General features: G+C 41.8%; 2 protein-coding genes across 4 annotated transcripts in view; one reads left to right on the plus strand and one right to left on the minus strand.

The window, feature by feature from the left end:
* Nucleotides 1-2,347: 2,347 nt before the first annotated feature.
* Nucleotides 2,348-8,244, minus strand: LOC308398898 (uncharacterized protein; the record flags this gene model as incomplete). Its single annotated transcript, XM_080885765.1, has 3 exons — nucleotides 7,944-8,244; nucleotides 4,775-6,424; nucleotides 2,348-2,412 (listed from the first exon to the last, which is right to left on the minus strand). The coding sequence occupies exons 1-3, from the start codon at nucleotides 7,963-7,965 to the stop codon at nucleotides 2,348-2,350; spliced, it is 1,737 nt and encodes a 578-aa protein (XP_080741891.1). The 5' UTR covers nucleotides 7,966-8,244.
* An 8,079-nt stretch (nucleotides 8,245-16,323) lies between these two features.
* The window catches only part of LOC308398285 (protein MTSS 2-like), an 82,417-nt gene continuing 79,911 nt past the window's right edge, over nucleotides 16,324-18,829 (plus strand). For all 3 annotated transcript variants that reach the window (XM_080884838.1, XM_080884836.1, XM_080884837.1), the window contains exon 1: nucleotides 16,324-16,837. In XM_080884838.1, coding sequence (XP_080740964.1) covers nucleotides 16,751-16,837 — 87 coding nt within the window. In that variant the 5' untranslated portion in view covers nucleotides 16,324-16,750. The remainder of the gene's footprint in view (nucleotides 16,838-18,829) is intronic.

Below are 18,829 nucleotides of genomic sequence, written 5' to 3' on the forward strand. Positions count from 1 at the left end.
AGGAACAAAATCATGATGTGACCTGAAATTCACATATATTTGTGACAAATCAGTTTTACAAAACAATATAATTACTTGTAAATACCACTTTGCAATGAAGTAGAGAAAAACAGAGATTTAAGTAATTTTGTTAAATAAATGTTACTTTTGTATTTCATGCTAATGTACATAACATGTCCGTATAATAAACATGTAGATGTAATGAAACAAACCCAAAGAGCATCCCATGGGGCCCGAAGAAAGCAGCCCAGATGGGCTTCGTGAGGAGTCACTTCACAATAATTTATTTACAGAAATTCCAACACTGATGACGTCTGATGACAGATTCTGATGTTTGTGAAAAAATAGGTCACATCAACACAGATGATTTGCTGTTTAAATTTATCAAATCACACCGGGAGCTTAATTTGTGTTGGGTTACTGAAGGGACATTCAGTGAGTGCAGCATGTTTTTTAACCTCAGCTGGCTCAGTAATGCAAGCAGAAAAGTCAAATGTTTAAGGAGACCATGCTGTCCATGCCCAAGAGATAATGTGGGAGCAGAGCTAAGTGCATTCCCTGGTTTGTCAAAAATACAACCCAAGAAGAATCAGCCTGTCCTTCATCCAAATTCTTAAACATGTTTTTTTAAGATAGCAATTAATTAGTCTATAACAAAGCCAAGACAGAGACGGACAGCCCAACACAGTCATATGCAAGATACCAACGACATTGAATATGCTGCCAATTTACTGTGTTGAGCAAACTGGAGTACGTGAGAAGAAGAAAAAAGGAAAGGTGATGGCCTCTTGAGGCTGACTCTAAAGGGAATGAATCCCCATAGAATCAGTGTAGCAGAAATAAACATGTTTACAGCCTGGTACAAAAAACTGTTTTGGTCTCTGGAGCTAACTGTCACCTTTGCAACAACAAGTCTTGCAAATGATAACGTAAGCTGTTTGTGCCTAGCCTAAAATATGACTTCGAGCCTTTCCATAACGAGCGCCCCCTACAGGTGACCGGAGACAATGCAACACAATATGAGGTGGTTTCACAAAGGCATGATAATTTATGATTAACATTTTATTAACAAAGTATCTTAAAATGAACATCACTCAGGCGCATCACTCAGCAGGTACAGATAAAGACAATGGCCATCTTGTTAAAAGGAAACGCCCCCAAATGCTGAGAGCAGTCATGGAACCAAACGATGGATGTTCAGCTCGCCTCATCACCTGCAGCCAGCTGAAAATAAAAGCAAGTTTGTACCAATAAAAAGTAGTTGCCTACATGGAATTTTGAAGAATAAAGTAATTCTTGCAAAATATTATCAATCTTTTGAGCTCCACAGCCAGTAAAAGTGCACTCCTGCCTTCAGTGCATCTGAAGTAATGTGCTGATTGTATTTGAAACTGTGAGTCATCATGTTTGTGTCTAACTGTTAGCTCCACTGAGTAAAATCTTGAGGAACAAGTCACTACATTTTTAATGACTATACAGTTAACCGATTTAAGAACTGAAACACAACAGTCACTTGCCAGGAAAAGGTATGGAGAGCGAAAGACGCCTGATTGTGTTGCTGCAGAAGTCTTGGCAGAAGAAAACACAAGGTGCATGGATTTTAATTATAACCCTCCATTTGGAGTTTGCAATGGTTTAAAATCAAGGAAGTGGCCACTCTGATAGCTGTGGAAGATAACTGCCAGCTCTGAACGTGACCTCTTTACTTAATATTTCTGTTTCTGTGTTTTATCCTGGTGATATTTGTGATCTTGAATTTTGGATCACGTCTCATTATTAGTGAGCCCAGTACTTTTTTTTCTTTTTCTGTTCATGCACCTCATGTTCATATTCTGTGAGCCTTTCCTTAAGAACATCTTGATTTTCAAAATTGCCAAAAATACTTCCAACTTCCTTCATGTCAACATAAACAACTGCAACATTAAAATACTTGGATTTGAACCTAAATTTATTGACTGTACGGTCAAATTCTGTGAATCCACTGAAAACATGAATTTACATTGTTTACATTTCCCCTCTCTTGATTAAATCTTTATGATGCTGAGCTCATGTGTGCCTGCATGATCGCACAATGTCGGCACCATGTTAATTTTGTAAATAGTAAAATCAGTGTTCAACCCTTCTTGTTGTTAAAATGTGAAAATGTGATCATGCTTAACTGTTTGCATACATCTGCACAGGCTTGTGGCAGATACTGCCTCTGTATGACAACATGCGTGTTCTTCAGAGACTGGTGTGTGTGTGTGTGTGTTTCTGCGAGCATAGTTTTCATGTGTCTATGTGCATCTGTGTGCGTGTATTACTGCATATTGTGACGTATGCGTGTGTGTTTAGTCTGTGAGATGCGTCAGTAACTGGGGCAGAACTGATTGTTGCTGATGGCTGAAGGCAAGAGCAGACCTACATTCTGCTCTGCCATACAGAGGAGGAGGAGGAGGAGGGTGATAAAAATTGGGGTCTTTTCTGTGCTCCTCTCCCTCCATTATCCCCTCTCCTAATATATCTCCCATGCTTCTCCTTGCCCTCTCCTCTACATTCCCTACATTTTTTTTCCTTTTGCCTGGTGTGACACTTGACAGTCATATGGTCTTACTCAGCACACTGAGAGGAAGTGATAGAGGAGGGAATAGAAGCGAAAGAAGGTCATGAGATAAAGGGTACAACATCTGCAGAGGGGTCCAGAAAGAAAACATCACGACATCGATTTGTTTTCCAATATATAAGGATTACAAGAAGAGACACAATGCTCTAAATGGAGATTCAGAAACACTTGATATGCAAAACTAAAAATTAAGCATTTCAAATAAATAATACGGTGCACACTCCCAGAAATAGGGGTGCAGTAAAAGTCAATAGTGTTTCTACAGAAATGTGCCTCCTAGGGCAAATTATTCAGCCTAAAGGCAGCTGCGTACTGATTTTAGAGCTAAAAAGAACTGGCAGCACATCTTCATGATTTCAAATAAAACTAAACAAAAATGAAAATTCCTTTTTATGAAATATAAACTATTTGATTTTTCGTTTGAATGATTGGGTTTGAGGGGATTTGATGTCCTTGTGCCTAGTGGAATTTCTTTGTTTGCCAATGAAAACAAAAGGCAAAAGATCCAACTAAACAGTCACAAATACAAAATAAACTGACTCGAAGACAAACAGACAGAACTACTACCTACAATGTGGGAGAACACGACAGTGAACAGAGGGAAATGCAAACAATATACACACACACACAAGGAGGATAACGAGGGAACAGCCCACAGATGGGAACACAGCTGACACTGATGAGACAGGAGAAGCAAAACTGAACACAGCACACAAACACAAGACTATCAAAATAAAACAGGAAGAACAAACACTGAGACCATGACTAAGACACATGGGCTTGACACTGAGACTGCGGGAGAAAACAGAAAGCAAACATACAACACAGAGGCATGGTAACCAAAACCCAAAGACTGGACAACAAAACTAAGACCAGAAAATACTAAACATAGCAGGAATACAACAACAACAACCAAAACCTGGAACTGTCATGTTTCGGCTGTGTGGCAGGCAGGAGAGGACCCAAACGCAAACTCACAGAGACAAAAGGTAAACTCAAAAAACACAGCTTTATTGCTGGCGTGGAGTGGGACACGAAAAACAATACAAAATAAACTAAACTGGGAAAACTAAAGCACAGGGAAAAAAAAATCACACAGCTATGATGGAGACTACGACACTGACAAAGAGAAACACAAGGCTTAAATACACAGAGGGATAACGAGGGAATGAGACACAGAAGGGGAGCAATCAGGCTGGACGAGACAGAGACGCAAAACTAGAAACACTCACATGAGGCATGGACCTACAAAGTAAAACAGGAAACACACTGACTGAATTCTAAACATGCAAACTTAACAGCAACAGGGGAGACATAACATGGAACACAGGGAAGCCATATGACAAAGCCAAAGAGCAAAACCTAAGATAACCATAACAGATCTAGGGAAACACGAAACAGTACCACAAAGGACTCAAAACATAATCCATAATATAAAAACACGAGATCTCTCCAAAATGAAACAGGAAACATGAGAGGCAGACATGACAACATAAGACAACAGACATGAAACACACGAAGGGCAAGGGAGACTTCACAGGGGTTGAAAACACAAGAGGGAACTAATAAGCAAATGAACATAGGAGACCTGATGAGCTTAACATACTATAAACATCAAAATGAACTAAAACTCAAAACACTGGGTCCTAAGACCCAGGATTGTGACAGAGCCCCCCCTTCAAGGGCGGATTCCAGACGCCCAAAACCACAAAAAACAAAACCAAAAACAACGCACCCAGGGCGGGCGGCGGGGGTCCAGGACGGAGGGCCAGAAACAAAGCCACAAAAACACAATGTCCATCAAAAACACAGGAGCGCAGGGAACAGTTCACAACTCCTCAGGGGGCCGACCCGGAGGGTGACGGCACAGGAGTTCATGGTCGAATAGTTCCGGGGGCCGTCCGTGCGGACGGCAACGGCGGCGACATGGAAACAGTTCAGGGGGCCGACCGTGCGGATGGCAACGGTGTGGAAACAGTTCAGGGGGCCGACCCGGAGGTCGAGAGCACCACAGGTGGAACAGTTCAGTCGGCCGACCCCGATGGCAACGATGTCCAGCTGATGGCCCGGAAAGCGGCTGGCGATTCCGAAGGGCAAAACGTGGCGTGGGCGGCAGCAACACAGCCGCAGGACCAGGCGAGGCCGACACAGAAGCAGAGGCTGAAGCCGGACCAGGCGACGGCAAAGCAGGAGCCGAGGCCGGACCAGGCGTAGACGATGAGGCAGAGGCCGGACCAGGCGTAGCACAGGCAGAGGCCGGACCAGGCGTAGACGATGAAGCAGAGGCCGGACCAGGCGTAGACGATGAAGCAGAGGCGGCCACAGGTGGCGGCTGAACGGGCTCCTCGGGCCCTCCAGCGGAGACGGGTGGCCGAACGGGCTCCTCGGGCCCTCCAGCTGACGTGGCATGAGGCCGGACGGGCTCCTCGGGCCCTCCAGCTGACGTGGCATGAGGCCGGACGGGCTCCTCGGGCCCTCCAGCTGACGTGGCATGAGGCGGCGTGGGAGCCGCGGAGTGCTGAGCAGACTGTTGAGCGGTTGGTTGTTCAGATGATTGGGCCAAAGAAAGGGGTATGGGCGACAAAACTGAAGCCTGACCTGGAGACAAAACTGAAGCCTGACCTGGAGACAAAACTGAAGCCTGAACACACGACTGAGCTAACTGAGCAACAGACTGAACTATGGAAAAAGTGAGAGGTTGTAGTGATTGTGGTAGTTGTTGCTGACATATCTCCGAGCCTACAGAACACAAGGACAGGGGCTGGATAGGCTCGTCTGAGACTTCAGCGGACACAGGAATGGGTGCAGGCACCCGCCGGACACGAGCCGCTCCCACCCGAGGAGTAGGTACGGGTGCGGAGGTAGGCTGTGCCCTGGCTGGCCTCACCCTGGGAGCCGGGACAGGTGGTGGAGAGCGGAGCTCAGGAGCGGTCACAGGCGTAGGTAGGTTTGCAAAGGCAGTTTCTGAATAAGCTGACTGGTGAGCAGCAAAGTCCAGGGGTGAGGCCACACCCAAAACAGTCACTTGAGGTGCAGGTTGAACTTGGTCTGACTCTAAAACATGGTGAGTGTGTTTGAACATGGCTGGCTGTGGAACACAAAATTCAACTTGATTCATGAGCTCAGTGGCATCAAGTCCAAGTCTTCTAGCCAGTTTAACTATGGTGGGAGGCACTCTGTTACTGTTTACACCTCCCAGCTGAGGCACAGAAAAAATAACTGCCTGAGATACTGGAAGAGCGTCACGTAGAGTCCCAGACACAGGATTGGAATCATGAAGGTTCGGAGGAGCTGGTTGAAAAACTAAAGTGTTCATAGGAGCAGCATGACTAACAGTGGATGAAATGGCAGAAGGTTTGGAGTCAGAATGTGGCAAACAGTCACTTTTACTCACAAAAACGGTCTGCTCAGCTGCTGTGGAGCGATGGCGGCGTGAATGCCGCTTTCTCCTGGAAGAGGGAGGAGACGAGTCGGCCCGCAAATCCTCAAGCGGACTCGTCTGAAAAGCCTCCGGCTCTTCACACAGGAGTGGCTGCTCAGTGCAGACACGCACAGTAGAAACAAGGAAGTCCTGGATTAAAGGGTAGAGCATGCCAAATAACCAGGGGAGTCCAGAGATCATCCGTTGTAAGCGGAGAGCTAGTTCCTCCTGGTATTCCTTAAATGGCAGCGCAAACCACTCCTGGCAGAGAAATTCTACCGTGTAGATCATGTCCTCCTGGAGCTCAGCAGAGGGATTGTGAGCTGCTGGGTCCATTGTCTGGTCGTAGTCTTCTGTCATGTTTCGGCTGTGTGGCAGGCAGGAGAGGACCCAAACGCAAACTCACAGAGACAAAAGGTAAACTCAAAAAACACAGCTTTATTGCTGGCGTGGAGTGGGACACGAAAAACAATACAAAATAAACTAAACTGGGAAAACTAAAGCACAGGGAAAAATCACACAGCTATGATGGAGACTACGACACTGACAAAGAGAAACACAAGGCTTAAATACACAGAGGGATAACGAGGGAATGAGACACAGAAGGGGAGCAATCAGGCTGGACGAGACAGAGACGCAAAACTAGAAACACTCACATGAGGCATGGACCTACAAAGTAAAACAGGAAACACACTGACTGAATTCTAAACATGCAAACTTAACAGCAACAGGGGAGACATAACATGGAACACAGGGAAGCCATATGACAAAGCCAAAGAGCAAAACCTAAGATAACCATAACAGATCTAGGGAAACACGAAACAGTACCACAAAGGACTCAAAACATAATCCATAATATAAAAACACGAGATCTCTCCAAAATGAAACAGGAAACATGAGAGGCAGACATGACAACATAAGACAACAGACATGAAACACACGAAGGGCAAGGGAGACTTCACAGGGGTTGAAAACACAAGAGGGAACTAATAAGCAAATGAACATAGGAGACCTGATGAGCTTAACATACTATAAACATCAAAATGAACTAAAACTCAAAACACTGGGTCCTAAGACCCAGGATTGTGACAGGAACACAAACTAAACGTTAGAATATTAAATGAATCAGAATCACAAAGGTCCAAATACATAAACACTGGACCATGACAGTCACAGTGTATTATCATTTGGTCAGCAGCGGTTTACTATATGCCACACATTACCCAAAGGCCTTCTGTATTTTATGAGGCTATTTTTGTCTTTGGGGAGCAGTTTACATTCTGCAGTTAAAGTTTATGTTTGGATGTAGGATTGTGGTATTTTTAGCTTGTTTATTCTTAGCTGGACTTTTATATGAGATGCTGGGGACTACAACAGTAAAACTTTACAGGCCTCTAACTATTACCTGGAAGTTTCTTGGAAACAGAGTTGTTTATATGTGTTGCACACTTGAATTAAAATGAATTGAAACCAGTGTGGCTTTGTGAGTTCGCCTTTACTGCATCTGCAAATATATACATGGACATAGCACAGCGTTACACACTTTTGCAGTCTCACATAACGCTTATAGGCGCACTGCCTTATGGGTAGTGTTTAAACTCAAATCACTAATATTTCTTACAGTGGAACAATGAAATAAACATAAACACAAGGTAGTGTGATCCACCAGTCTACATCTGCTGTGATTACAGCCCGGTACAGGTATAAATCCACAAAAGTGCCACGAGGTTTCCACACAAACTAATGAATCAGATCTAGCTGCTAATCGTTAGCATCACAGCTAATTCACATCGCTACCAATAACTTATACACTAATGACACATAGTGGGGATTAACGGCCAACTTTCCCACATTCTCTGCAACCCCGTGGACTCATCTGTAGACACATTTTAAGTTATTTACCATCTTGTATCTGCTTACCTGCAAATATATACATGGACATAGCACAGCGTTACACACTTTTGCAGTCTCACATAACGCTTATAGGCGCACTGCCTTATGGGTAGTGGCTGGCTTCTTTACTCCCGCTAGAGCTGCTCATTTTAGGGGATACTCCCTCTTGTGGTGTAACGGAGGAATAACTACGCTTCCTGCACTATGTCATTTTTGGAGACTGGGGCACACATTATTTTACCACAATCAAAGAAAATACAGATGTGAACAATCAGACCATTTAACTAACTACAATATTGTCACTAAAGATTATGGGGGGTGTCTTGTTTTGTCCACAATGTCTTTCTTGTCCTTACATATGCTAACCCGCAAGACATGTTTTATTTATTTGGGTTTAGTTAAGTTTATGAATTGTTTTTCCTCAAAACAAATGCTCTGTGTAAATTCAGTTTGCAGATAGAGTAACGAACCATGTGACGTAACCATCACAAATCTCCCCCATGTGGAAAGAACCTTGTGAATTTCCTGGGAAAGTAGAATGACAAAACACTGAGAGAGATGAGTGACAATGGCAATATTTGGAAGAAATTTGTGCAGGATTTTAAATAAAAGGGTTGAAAGACATGGCTTTTTACAGTGGAAGTTGGATGTCATTGATTCCCAGCCCATACCTAGAGTCTTCTGACACTGATGCTGAATCAGAGGCCAAACAGAAAGACAGTGACGTGCAGACTGGGATGAAACACTGTGGCATCGGCACAAAAAAAGAGGATTTGAGGTGGAAGCACAGTGACAAGGAGCAGTGACTGGACATCACTGCCAACTCCACAAAGTGGGACAGTGCTGTGGCTGAGGAACAAAGCCTCAACCTCAACAACAATCGCTAAATCTGTACTTGAGAACAGAATAACTCATTGTGACATCTTCAGTCAGTGTCTGATTACCAATTAACTTTGACAGCATTTTCTAACACAGAGACTAAAACCAACTAAACTCAGAAGATGAAATATCAGTTAAGAAAGCACTTGTGATGCTCTGAAATGCAGTAACTAACAGCATATATCACATGTTGTGGCACAGAGAACCTCCACCACATGGTGTACCAAAGGTCTTGTAGCTAATTCTGTTATTATATGTAGACTAATGTGAGTTTCCTCTATCAATATTAATATAGGAAGTCTTGATGCACGCTCAATCATCTAGCTAAATAAATCCCAAAAGCTTGATTCTGTTCAGCTACATCCAGATGAACAGAATCAACCTTTTGGGATTATTATAGAAAGGGGGAAAAAAACTAGAATACCATCAGCAAACAGATCAAATGTTTAAACTAAGACAATTAATTATTTCATCAAAAAATACTGCCTCATTTTGAACTTGACATATTTTATAAAAGATGGAACAGGGGCAACAAAAGGTTGGAGAAGTAAATGCTAAAAGAAACAACTGGATGGAATATTTGAAACTAATTAGATACATTAGCAACAAGTTAGTAACATGAACAGTGTGATCCAGAAGGGTCACGTATTCTCTGGAACAAAGCACACATAAAACGGACTGAGGCAAACTGAATGTCAAATGAGGCAAATTCTGGAATTCACACATCTGGAAAAGCACCATCAGTGCTGAAAGGTATATACAGATTTCAGGGCAATACATGCTCCCATCCAAACAGCATCTTTTTCAGGATCTTCAGTAAGGCAATGCTAAACTGTACAGTCAAACGAGGTTGGAAAGAAAGAAACTGGACTTCAGAACTAAAGCTTTCTTTCCAAACTTCTTAGACTCCCATGCCCTGCACAGACATCTCTGTGTTTATATTGCATATATTACAACAGTATGGATTCATAGTAGAGGAGCCAGGGTACTAAACTGGCCTGCAGTCCAGAGCTTTCACCAACTAAAAACCTTTAGAGCATCATGAAAAGAAAAATATAAGTGTCCCGACTGCTGAGCAGATGAAACCTGTATCAGATACGAATGAGACAACATTCCTGTCCCCAGAATCCGACAACTACTATCCTCAGTTCCCAGACATTTATAGACTCCTGTTAAAAGAAGAGATGCTACACAGTCGTAAACATGCTTACTTTCTTGAGACGTGTTGCTGCAAATGTTTTCTATTTTTGAATGTGAATAAAATAAGCATTTATGAGATTTTCCAATCATTGCAATATGTTTCATTCACATTTTACACAGCACGACAACTTTTTTTTTGGAATGAATGAATGTTGGATAAATCATTAGGTTACATATTCACTTCAAACGGAGTCACCAGATGCCAATCTTTAAACCTGTTGAGAACATTTTCTTGCAGTTGGTCAGTAGAAGTTGCTTATAGGAAATAACACCTGTGGGCTAGTGAAGATGTCTTATTTTGTATCAAAAATCTGCTTTCTGTCATTGTATATGTCATTGAAAAATGCTGCAGTGGCAATAATCACAGCTGCATTTCATTCATGTTGTACGAAAACAAAGCAGAAGATTTCTGTTATCTGTCTTTGAAAGAAATTCCATCTGACAATAAATAACTTTCTTGAAAAGGCGAACAAACACCAGATGACACAAACATGAGTTCACATCTTGCAAGACACTCTTGTGCTGAAAACTCCTTACATCTGCTTTAAGCAGGGCGTGCCAGTTTTGCTCAATTTCTGGTGCTTCCTCACAAAAGAAATGCAGCATCATCTGCTTTTAAGGTCAGCTGACCCCTGACCTCTGACCCTACCCAGGGACATTGCAGATTTTGCTTTGCGTATGCGTGGAGGGGCATCAGTAAAATACATCACCACACAGAAATTCTCACTCCAGATTTCAGTAACAAATGGATCCTTCAATATAAAAATATATTAATCAACAGTAAACAAATCTGATATGCTGGTTTGGGTTTGCTTTGTTTTATTGTTTGATGTGCATCCACAATGGACTAATGTCAAAATGTAAATGTACATGCTTTTAATTAAAATGCTGTAATGTATTTATAAATAAATAAATAAAAAGTAAAATGATAAGTAAAACTATTGCTTCACTCATACATCATTATGAAAGGCCAGTGCTGTATAGCCGTAATCTCCCACATTTAATAGTAATTTAAATCTTTATGCCTATAGTGTTGTCTCATTTAACCTCCAAAAAATGTTTTGGCATGTGTGCCTTTATCAGGGAGTTAAAAAGCTTTCATAGAAACAGCAGCTCGTTTCTGGCAAACCTCCACCTGGGGTGAAAGTGGAAAATTATACAAGTGGGTAAAAATACGGAAATATGGATACCAAAGGGAATCCATATAACCCAGACCAGTGCTGGAGTCCAAAAAGGCCGTCAACAGCCCGCAATCAAAATTTCATAAGCATTCCAATCCATGTATTAGTCCATTCCACTTATTACAAATATTATTGATGTGTTTTCAAAACAACGACACAGTTAATAAAGATGTAAAAATTATTTTTTACGTTGAAACCACACCATTGTTTTTCTTGTGACATTACCAATAAGTTTGATGTGTCACATGGCCCTCTTCCTATTGAAAAAACAAAAGTTGTATCCAAGATGGCCGACTTCTAAATGGCCACCATGGTCACCGCCTATCTTGAGGAGTTTGCCATCTCACATATACTAATGTGCCACAAACAGGACTTTAATATCACCAACCATTCCTATGTTATTACGGTGTATCCATATAAATGGCCCACCCTGTATTTTTATAGCACATCTCTAAGGGTAAGTATGGACATCTTGATTGTTTTTACTTCTGTTTTTGTGAATAATCATTTTTATTAATTCTTTTTTCCCCCAGATTATATAAGCTAACTGCCAATAGTTCAAAATGATAGTGCTGGGTGTTTTTCTGAACTGGATGTGACTCAGGCTCTTTTATTAGACATCCACGCCTTTAGTAACAAACATGATCATTATAAACAGCGCCGCTTCCATCACTGGCCCCATGCAGGCTTAGCTTTGTCATATGTGATTCACTGCAGTAACTGAATCATCATTCTCTTTTGAGATCATTGCAACATCCACTGACTAATCTTTTGATTTTAAACCATTTCAAGGACAATAAATATTTAAAACCCATAAATCTATATAAGCTTTACTTTTGAATCCATTGTGTTCTACCAAAAATGCTTAAAGCCCCTGACATGTCCGGGTTCTCTTCATTCTGTAAAAAAGTGTCAACAAGAGTAATAAGAGTAGAAAAAAAGTCTTAATTTCTTATATAGAGAGGGAGCATGTGTGCCCCATACACATTCGGTGAATGCAAGATTTTTTTTTACATGCAGGCTAAAATTCAAGAACCACAAACGTAGCTGAACTAGGATGGAGAATGACAAAACCCAATTAAAAATACAGCGTCCAGCCTGAGGATGAGGGCCCAATCAGTGAGAGGTTGTTGTTTGTGTAGATCAATCAAGCTCTCTCAAGGGAGACAAAGCAACTCCGGAGGGTTTTTGGTAACAATGAGAGGGAGAGTGTTACTGATGATTGTTTAGCTTCCATCAAAAGGAATTTGAAAAGGTAGAGTTAGCTCTAAAGCACCTGTACAGCCACCCCAAGGAACAGAAACAGGCCAGCAATTTAACTAACAGCAAAGTCCTAGAAGCATATTGTTTTGTCTCATTGTTAATGTCTCTACTAGCAGTCAAAGTATTAGTTTAAGGTAACCCTTTCAGTTACAAATGGAGGCTGCAGGCCATCAGAACCAGCACGGTGGAGATGTTTGATGACTGGATGTCAGGTTGATGCCGCGAGCTCTTTGTAGAGTTTGTCGAAACTGTCCTGTGGAGTCTTTGCAGTGTAATGAGGTGGATTCTCTTGGTGGGAGATGTCATTGCCCTCGAGTCAACATGATAGGTGTTTTTCATTTTACCCGTTAGTGGTTTTAATGTTATGGGAGATTCATGTAGTCATCATCTCTGTTAGTGACCTCTGGCTGTCCTGGACTATTGTGTCCAAAGACATTCAAATACTCACAATGAGGAGCCTCTGCCAGCTGTTTTCCATGACGAGCAAAGAGCCAATAACAGCTACGTGATTTATTAGCAGGTGTTTTGAAAGAATTTTTACTTTTAATATATGAAATGCAGAGAAGATACACTAGTACGGGCTCTTTTTAGGCTTTAAATAAATAAAACTAAATATTATGTTACAACGTGTGTATGAAGCAACACTCCTATCATGAATCTGGTTGAAGGTCTCTAATGTCTTTAATAATATGTATTTTAAGACCTTTAAGCATGACAGTAACAAAAAATAAATAATAAAGCCAAAAACAGGATAAAAGGGGAAAGTGAATCATTGCTGTTATGTGTGCATCACTGTATACCATCAGGACCATCTGGGCCACTGTTAGCAGAGTGCAAGGAATCTTTAAATAGAAATCAGCTCCAGAGTTAGGAATGCAGTAAAACCTTGTCAAATTGTTTTAACCTGTCTGGAATCTGTCACTTTACCATACACAGCTGTTACTACACCCACACTGTTTTCATGACTCTTTGAAGTATGTTTACTTTCTACACTGAGCCGATCATTTTCAGGAAAGGCCTCATGAGAGATAATGAGAACCAAAGGAGAGTTTTTTGCTGCGCTTGAACACATGCTCTTCAGCTTTCTGCAGAGTCCAAGTGAGCGAGTAATGTGTGATGTGTGAAGGAAGACCAGACAGAAGAAGACGCATAAACACACGAGGGGTTACATTAAGACGTAGAAAGCATTGGCTATGTCATATGCATTACATCCTTCAGTCAAGGTCACCAGTGTAGCCATAGAAACACATAGATGCACATATACATAATACACAGGAGTTGCATGGGTGCATTTTCCCTGCACAAAAGGAGGTCTCTAGGAGGATGCTGAACATTTGGCACGAGCTTAGAGCTAAGTGTTTGTGTGTGTGTTCAGAAATTCATCCCTGTGTGCATACCAATGTGTATTACGTCGGCTATCGCTTCCTCTCTATTATTAAATCCCCCTTTTTTACAAGTAGTCTCATTTAAGAGTTGTACACAAAAACAACTGGAGCATACACAGACAGAAAGACAGATCACCTCTTTTCAGAGTTAAAAATACATGCTGTATGAGAAATATATCTACAAGGACTATGGGACAGTGTTACAGAATCATGAAGAGGGCATTTGTATATTCCACCTTAAATATTGTCCATCTGATGATCTGGAATTTTGAGAAGGTTTGTGGTTTCTCTGGTTGTTTAAACTCGACACACAAGGTGTTCCAATAAAAATGGAATATCTTTACACCGCACTCTGAAATCTTCAACTCGTAACAACATTTTTCTGCTTGAAACCAATTCCATCTAGCCTCTCCGTTGTTGTCCCAAGAATTCCTTTGACATGCTTCATCTATAGTCTCAGAATTACCACCCCACTGTGACCTTTGACCTTTAAAGCATCATTCTGGCTGCGTGGCGCATCATGTTACTGTTATGCTGCCTACATATACAGTAGATGGTGAATATGGCTTTCAGAAAGCACAGATTTTCTTTTTTTCTTTATCTGTCCTTTATCTTTACAAAAAAAAAACATTATCAAGAAATGCCTTTATTCAGGAGCTTTTTCCCCCATATCCAGCAAACAACAACCCCCCACTGAAAGGATTTCTGCTCATACTAGAACTGCCTCAGGAAACATTTTTGTAGTTAGTTATGGCTCTGAAAAAATGATGTAACTGTCTACATGAGAGGCACAGTGGTTTAACAGTAGCTACCAAGAACCTTATGACCGCAGTCATCTTTATGCATTTTCTGACTCAAAAAGCATAAATGTGACTCACAGTAATTTGACTACATTAATGAACACTGTCAGAGTTCATTTCATCACTGTAGAACCACACGACTCCTAAATCAGCTTTTATTTTCATACTCTCTCAGAGTTACTACTGCATTCTTTTAACTTTACACTCAGCAGCTTCTATGAAGATTAAAGTGTGAAATGCCTACAGGGGGCGTTTTTTTAAATGCATGCAGATGTGTCATTTGGGTGTTTTATTAAGTGTTTGTAATGTCATGTAACAGTAATCGGCTTTGTATCAAACTGAAATTTTAATATTAACAGCAGTGTAAGTATAAATATTAATCCCCAACTCCCCAACCTACTCGTTTTTCTTTTTTCTTTTTCTTTTTTGGATAGTGATATGGCCAAAAACAGAAAGACCAAAGTTTCAAATAATGAGATAATGATATGTATGTCCAAGTAATCTCCTTGAGCTACAGACTCAAGCTTTAGACTACTCTAAATGCTCATTCAGAGTTATTATTTTTACAGTCATGGATTTGTATGTCAATGAGAGTGAACACCCCTAATATGGTCATGTTAGGTACACAGCCCTGAGTGTGAGCACTGAGACTGAGCTTAACGGAAGGAGGCAAAACTGAAAACAGAAAAATAAAACTATGAAGCTGGAAATGAGAACAATTAAACCAGTTTATTTCAAAATAAAACACATATTATTTATTTATTTAAGTATGCAACACACAATGATGTGCATTATACCAAATATAAATTCATCATTCCCAGTTGTTTCCAGTTTGCTGCATGTCTTTAAACTGTTATTTTTTATGTTCAACAGAAACAGTACAGTCAGTGAAACAGTTGTTTAGTGAGGATATAAGCATAGTCAGGTAGCTTTAACCTCAGTCAAGAGGTTCTGTTTAGTCACTTGAATCATCACAGGTGTTTTCTACCAGTCATCTACATGTGCCGTGCCAGCACACCTTCCAGACAGAGAGGACACACCACGAACTGTAACCTCTAACAGTTTCCAAACAGCTGTTATGAGAGGGGAAACCTATCCATAAAGATATTTTTGTACCGTAAACTGTAAACCATGGCATGGTATCTAAATAACTGCTTCTTCTTAAGGATCAAAATAAAACAGTGTCAACTTTTATTTTTAATTACTTATTTATGTATTTATTTATTACTCTGAGTAACTGGTATGGAAAATGAAGTGTGTTGGACCTGAAGATGTTTTGCCTCCTGGGTACACCAGTGAACTCATGTCACAAGAGGGTAGCAGGTGGAATTTCAGAAATAGCCACAATGTCAAAAATAACCACTCATACATGTCACTGAATGGTTAGTGGTTTAAACATAAATCAGGTGGTCAGTACGCATTCCTACACACATACACACACTCTGCTAGTATCTAACTCTATCTGACAGTAAGCCCCATGCTGTAGTGTGTGTGTGTGTGTCTACATGCATGTATATGTGCCTGCGTGCGGCCATGTGACACACCGTCCAGGATTGTCCAGCCTCCCCTTTTTGTGACTCGCTTGCACGGATCGTATTACTGGCTGCTCTCCCTGCACCGCTGAGCCCACCGCCTGTGCACCAATCACAGCCTGTCGTTATTTTACCTACGAGCACATGCATGCACGAACGCACAGACACAGGCTCTGACACACCACATCCCTGTGCTTCTCCGCTGCGTTCACATGCGTCCCCGCGTTGCGCTGGCTGCGCCAAGATGAGCGTGGTCGCCCCGGTACCATCTCACCGCCTGAGTGGGAGGGAGTGAGAGAGCGCAAGAGAGAGAGAGAAAAAGAGAGAGAGAGAGAGAGATTGTGTGTCTTTCCTCTCTCAAACCCAATCTTACCTTCTCCTGGAAGAGACCGCAACGAAGCCGTTTGTTTCGGCATCGTTCTTTTTTTCCCACCCCTCCTCCTCCTCCCGTTCTTCCTGCATCCCTCCCGTTATTGTCGGTCTCCCGGTTTTCAGAGACCGGTCGTGATTTTGTGGAAATAATTTTTTTGTATATTTTTCCCTGCTGGGTGTTGGTAGCGCGCAATTGGTGCGCGCTTCTAAAAATTCCGGCGAATGGTGGATTTGGCAAACATGGAGACGGTGGAGAAGGAATGCGGGGCCCTCGGTGGTCTGTTCCAGGCGATTGTCAACGACATGAAGGTAAATGAAAGTTTATTTATAAGAATTTGTTGCCACGGTTAAACACATGTGCTCCCTCTCTGAAAATAGCGGTGTCCTGCAGCCTATTCCCAGCTGGTGCTCTCAGATGGGCTACACGGTTAAAATACCTGAACACACGCCTCTCCTTGAAAGCTAATGCTGATTTGTCTTCTATTTAACAATGAGGTGAATGAATGGATGATGGCAGCCTTTTACTGACAGTGATGCGGCGGCCCGGTGGGTTATTGGTGCGATCCGACCCCCACCGCCTTCCTCACGCCCGGAATATTGGCTGCGCATGCAAACGTCAATCCATTCTTTTATTTTATTTTCATTTATTTTATTTTTTTAATGCAATCCTCAAATCTCAGTCCAACCACAACAACCAGGCACGATCACCGCTGTTTTCTCTCAGTCTGATCAGGTTTATGCATATGGATAATTTTGCAATCAATTTGTGCTAAATGTGAAGACCAGCTGGGTCTTATATCAAAGCCCTGTGGAAGTGCCCATATTAGCCTGGGACTCCATTCATCTCAACGGCTCCGTGGAGTGGCATGTATAATTGGCAAATATAATCAGATGTGTACCCCTGTCGTGACTGACACATTCCCTCACATGCACACGCCTGAATCTTCACCAGGCTGTCCTCAACCTAAGACCTGCAGCGACTGTGTAAGAATAGGTGCGCGCTCGACTGTTGCATGTTAAGCCTCCGTCGTCCTTGCTTTTCTGGTTACTCTGCGTCTCCGTGAGAGTGCAGCGTCATTGATTTTCTGTCAGGCTGATCCAGCGAGAAAACACAAAAGCACGAGAAGCCGCGCAGATACCTACCCCCTCTGTCCGCGTGTCTGTCTGCCCATACCGCGGCCTGCCTGTCAGTCAGTGATTCTGCAGCAACCGTGGAGTGGTTCGGTACCCACCCAAGCTGAATGTGCACCGGTGCTGCTGTAAGATGCTTTGGATGAAATGGTTGGAGATGCAGTCTCGGGTGTATGCCTGCTTGTCAGACGCCCATGCAGCTCTGCATGCTTTTCTGTCTGCCTGTCACCTAATGACACGCACCCTTCTCTGTATGTTCCACTAAAAACCAGTTTACATGCGTGAATGTAAAATACGTAAAGGTTTTTCTGTTGCACATTTCATTGCTATCTGTATGGCTTCACATGCTAGAGGTCACAGCCAATGCAGCACATTCATTGTGTTGTAAGCATAAATTATTGACTTTCTGTTGTGGGTGAGACATGTCGAAGTGACAGAAGGGGATATGATCCCGGATATCAATATCAACCCACGATCAGAGAGTACTTCCAATGGATCAGTTCTATTTAATGTAATTCAAATAATACAGGTGCATGGAGAAATGACATGACTGGCAAAATCCAGTCAATAGTGACTAGAACATTATGGACAATAAAAAAGGAGCATTCCTGTGATTTACTATTAATAGTGTTTAATGATAAAGCAGCAGAAAGAGTAGAATTTTCTGTTTGTAGTGTGCACATCTAAAAGTGATTGATGCCAAGAAGATTGAGAAGGGACTAGAATACCTAGATATCACTTTTTAAAAGTGAAATTCATATTGCAGTTGCACTTGCAGCAAATGCAATCCTCTTTTTTTATTTTGCTTTTAACATGGAGACTGGTCAATATGACTCAGACTAAGAGCAGACTACAGCGAGAGTACCACCATAAATCATGTCTCGTATTTACACTCAGCAATAAGCATGTGCAGAGATCTGTTTACAGTGATTGTAGATCCAGTGACTGAAATTTACACATGGCAGTAATGAAAATATTTAGCTTTGTGTGACGTATGATTAGAAGTTAGCAGTAGCAACAGTATGTATTTATATGTTGGTAATGGTTGAGGAATGTCTACTTAGAGTGTTGTAATTGGATACATATTCAGTGGTGATCATAAATCAGTATTTTCATGTGTCTTTACCAAGGATTTGTCATTTTTTTCTCTTAAGAGCTCATGCTCAAACA

The sequence above is a fragment of the Rhamphochromis sp. 'chilingali' genome, assembly GCF_963969265.1.
Source record: "Rhamphochromis sp. 'chilingali' genome assembly, chromosome: 6".
NCBI lineage: Eukaryota > Metazoa > Chordata > Actinopteri > Cichliformes > Cichlidae > Rhamphochromis > Rhamphochromis sp. 'chilingali'.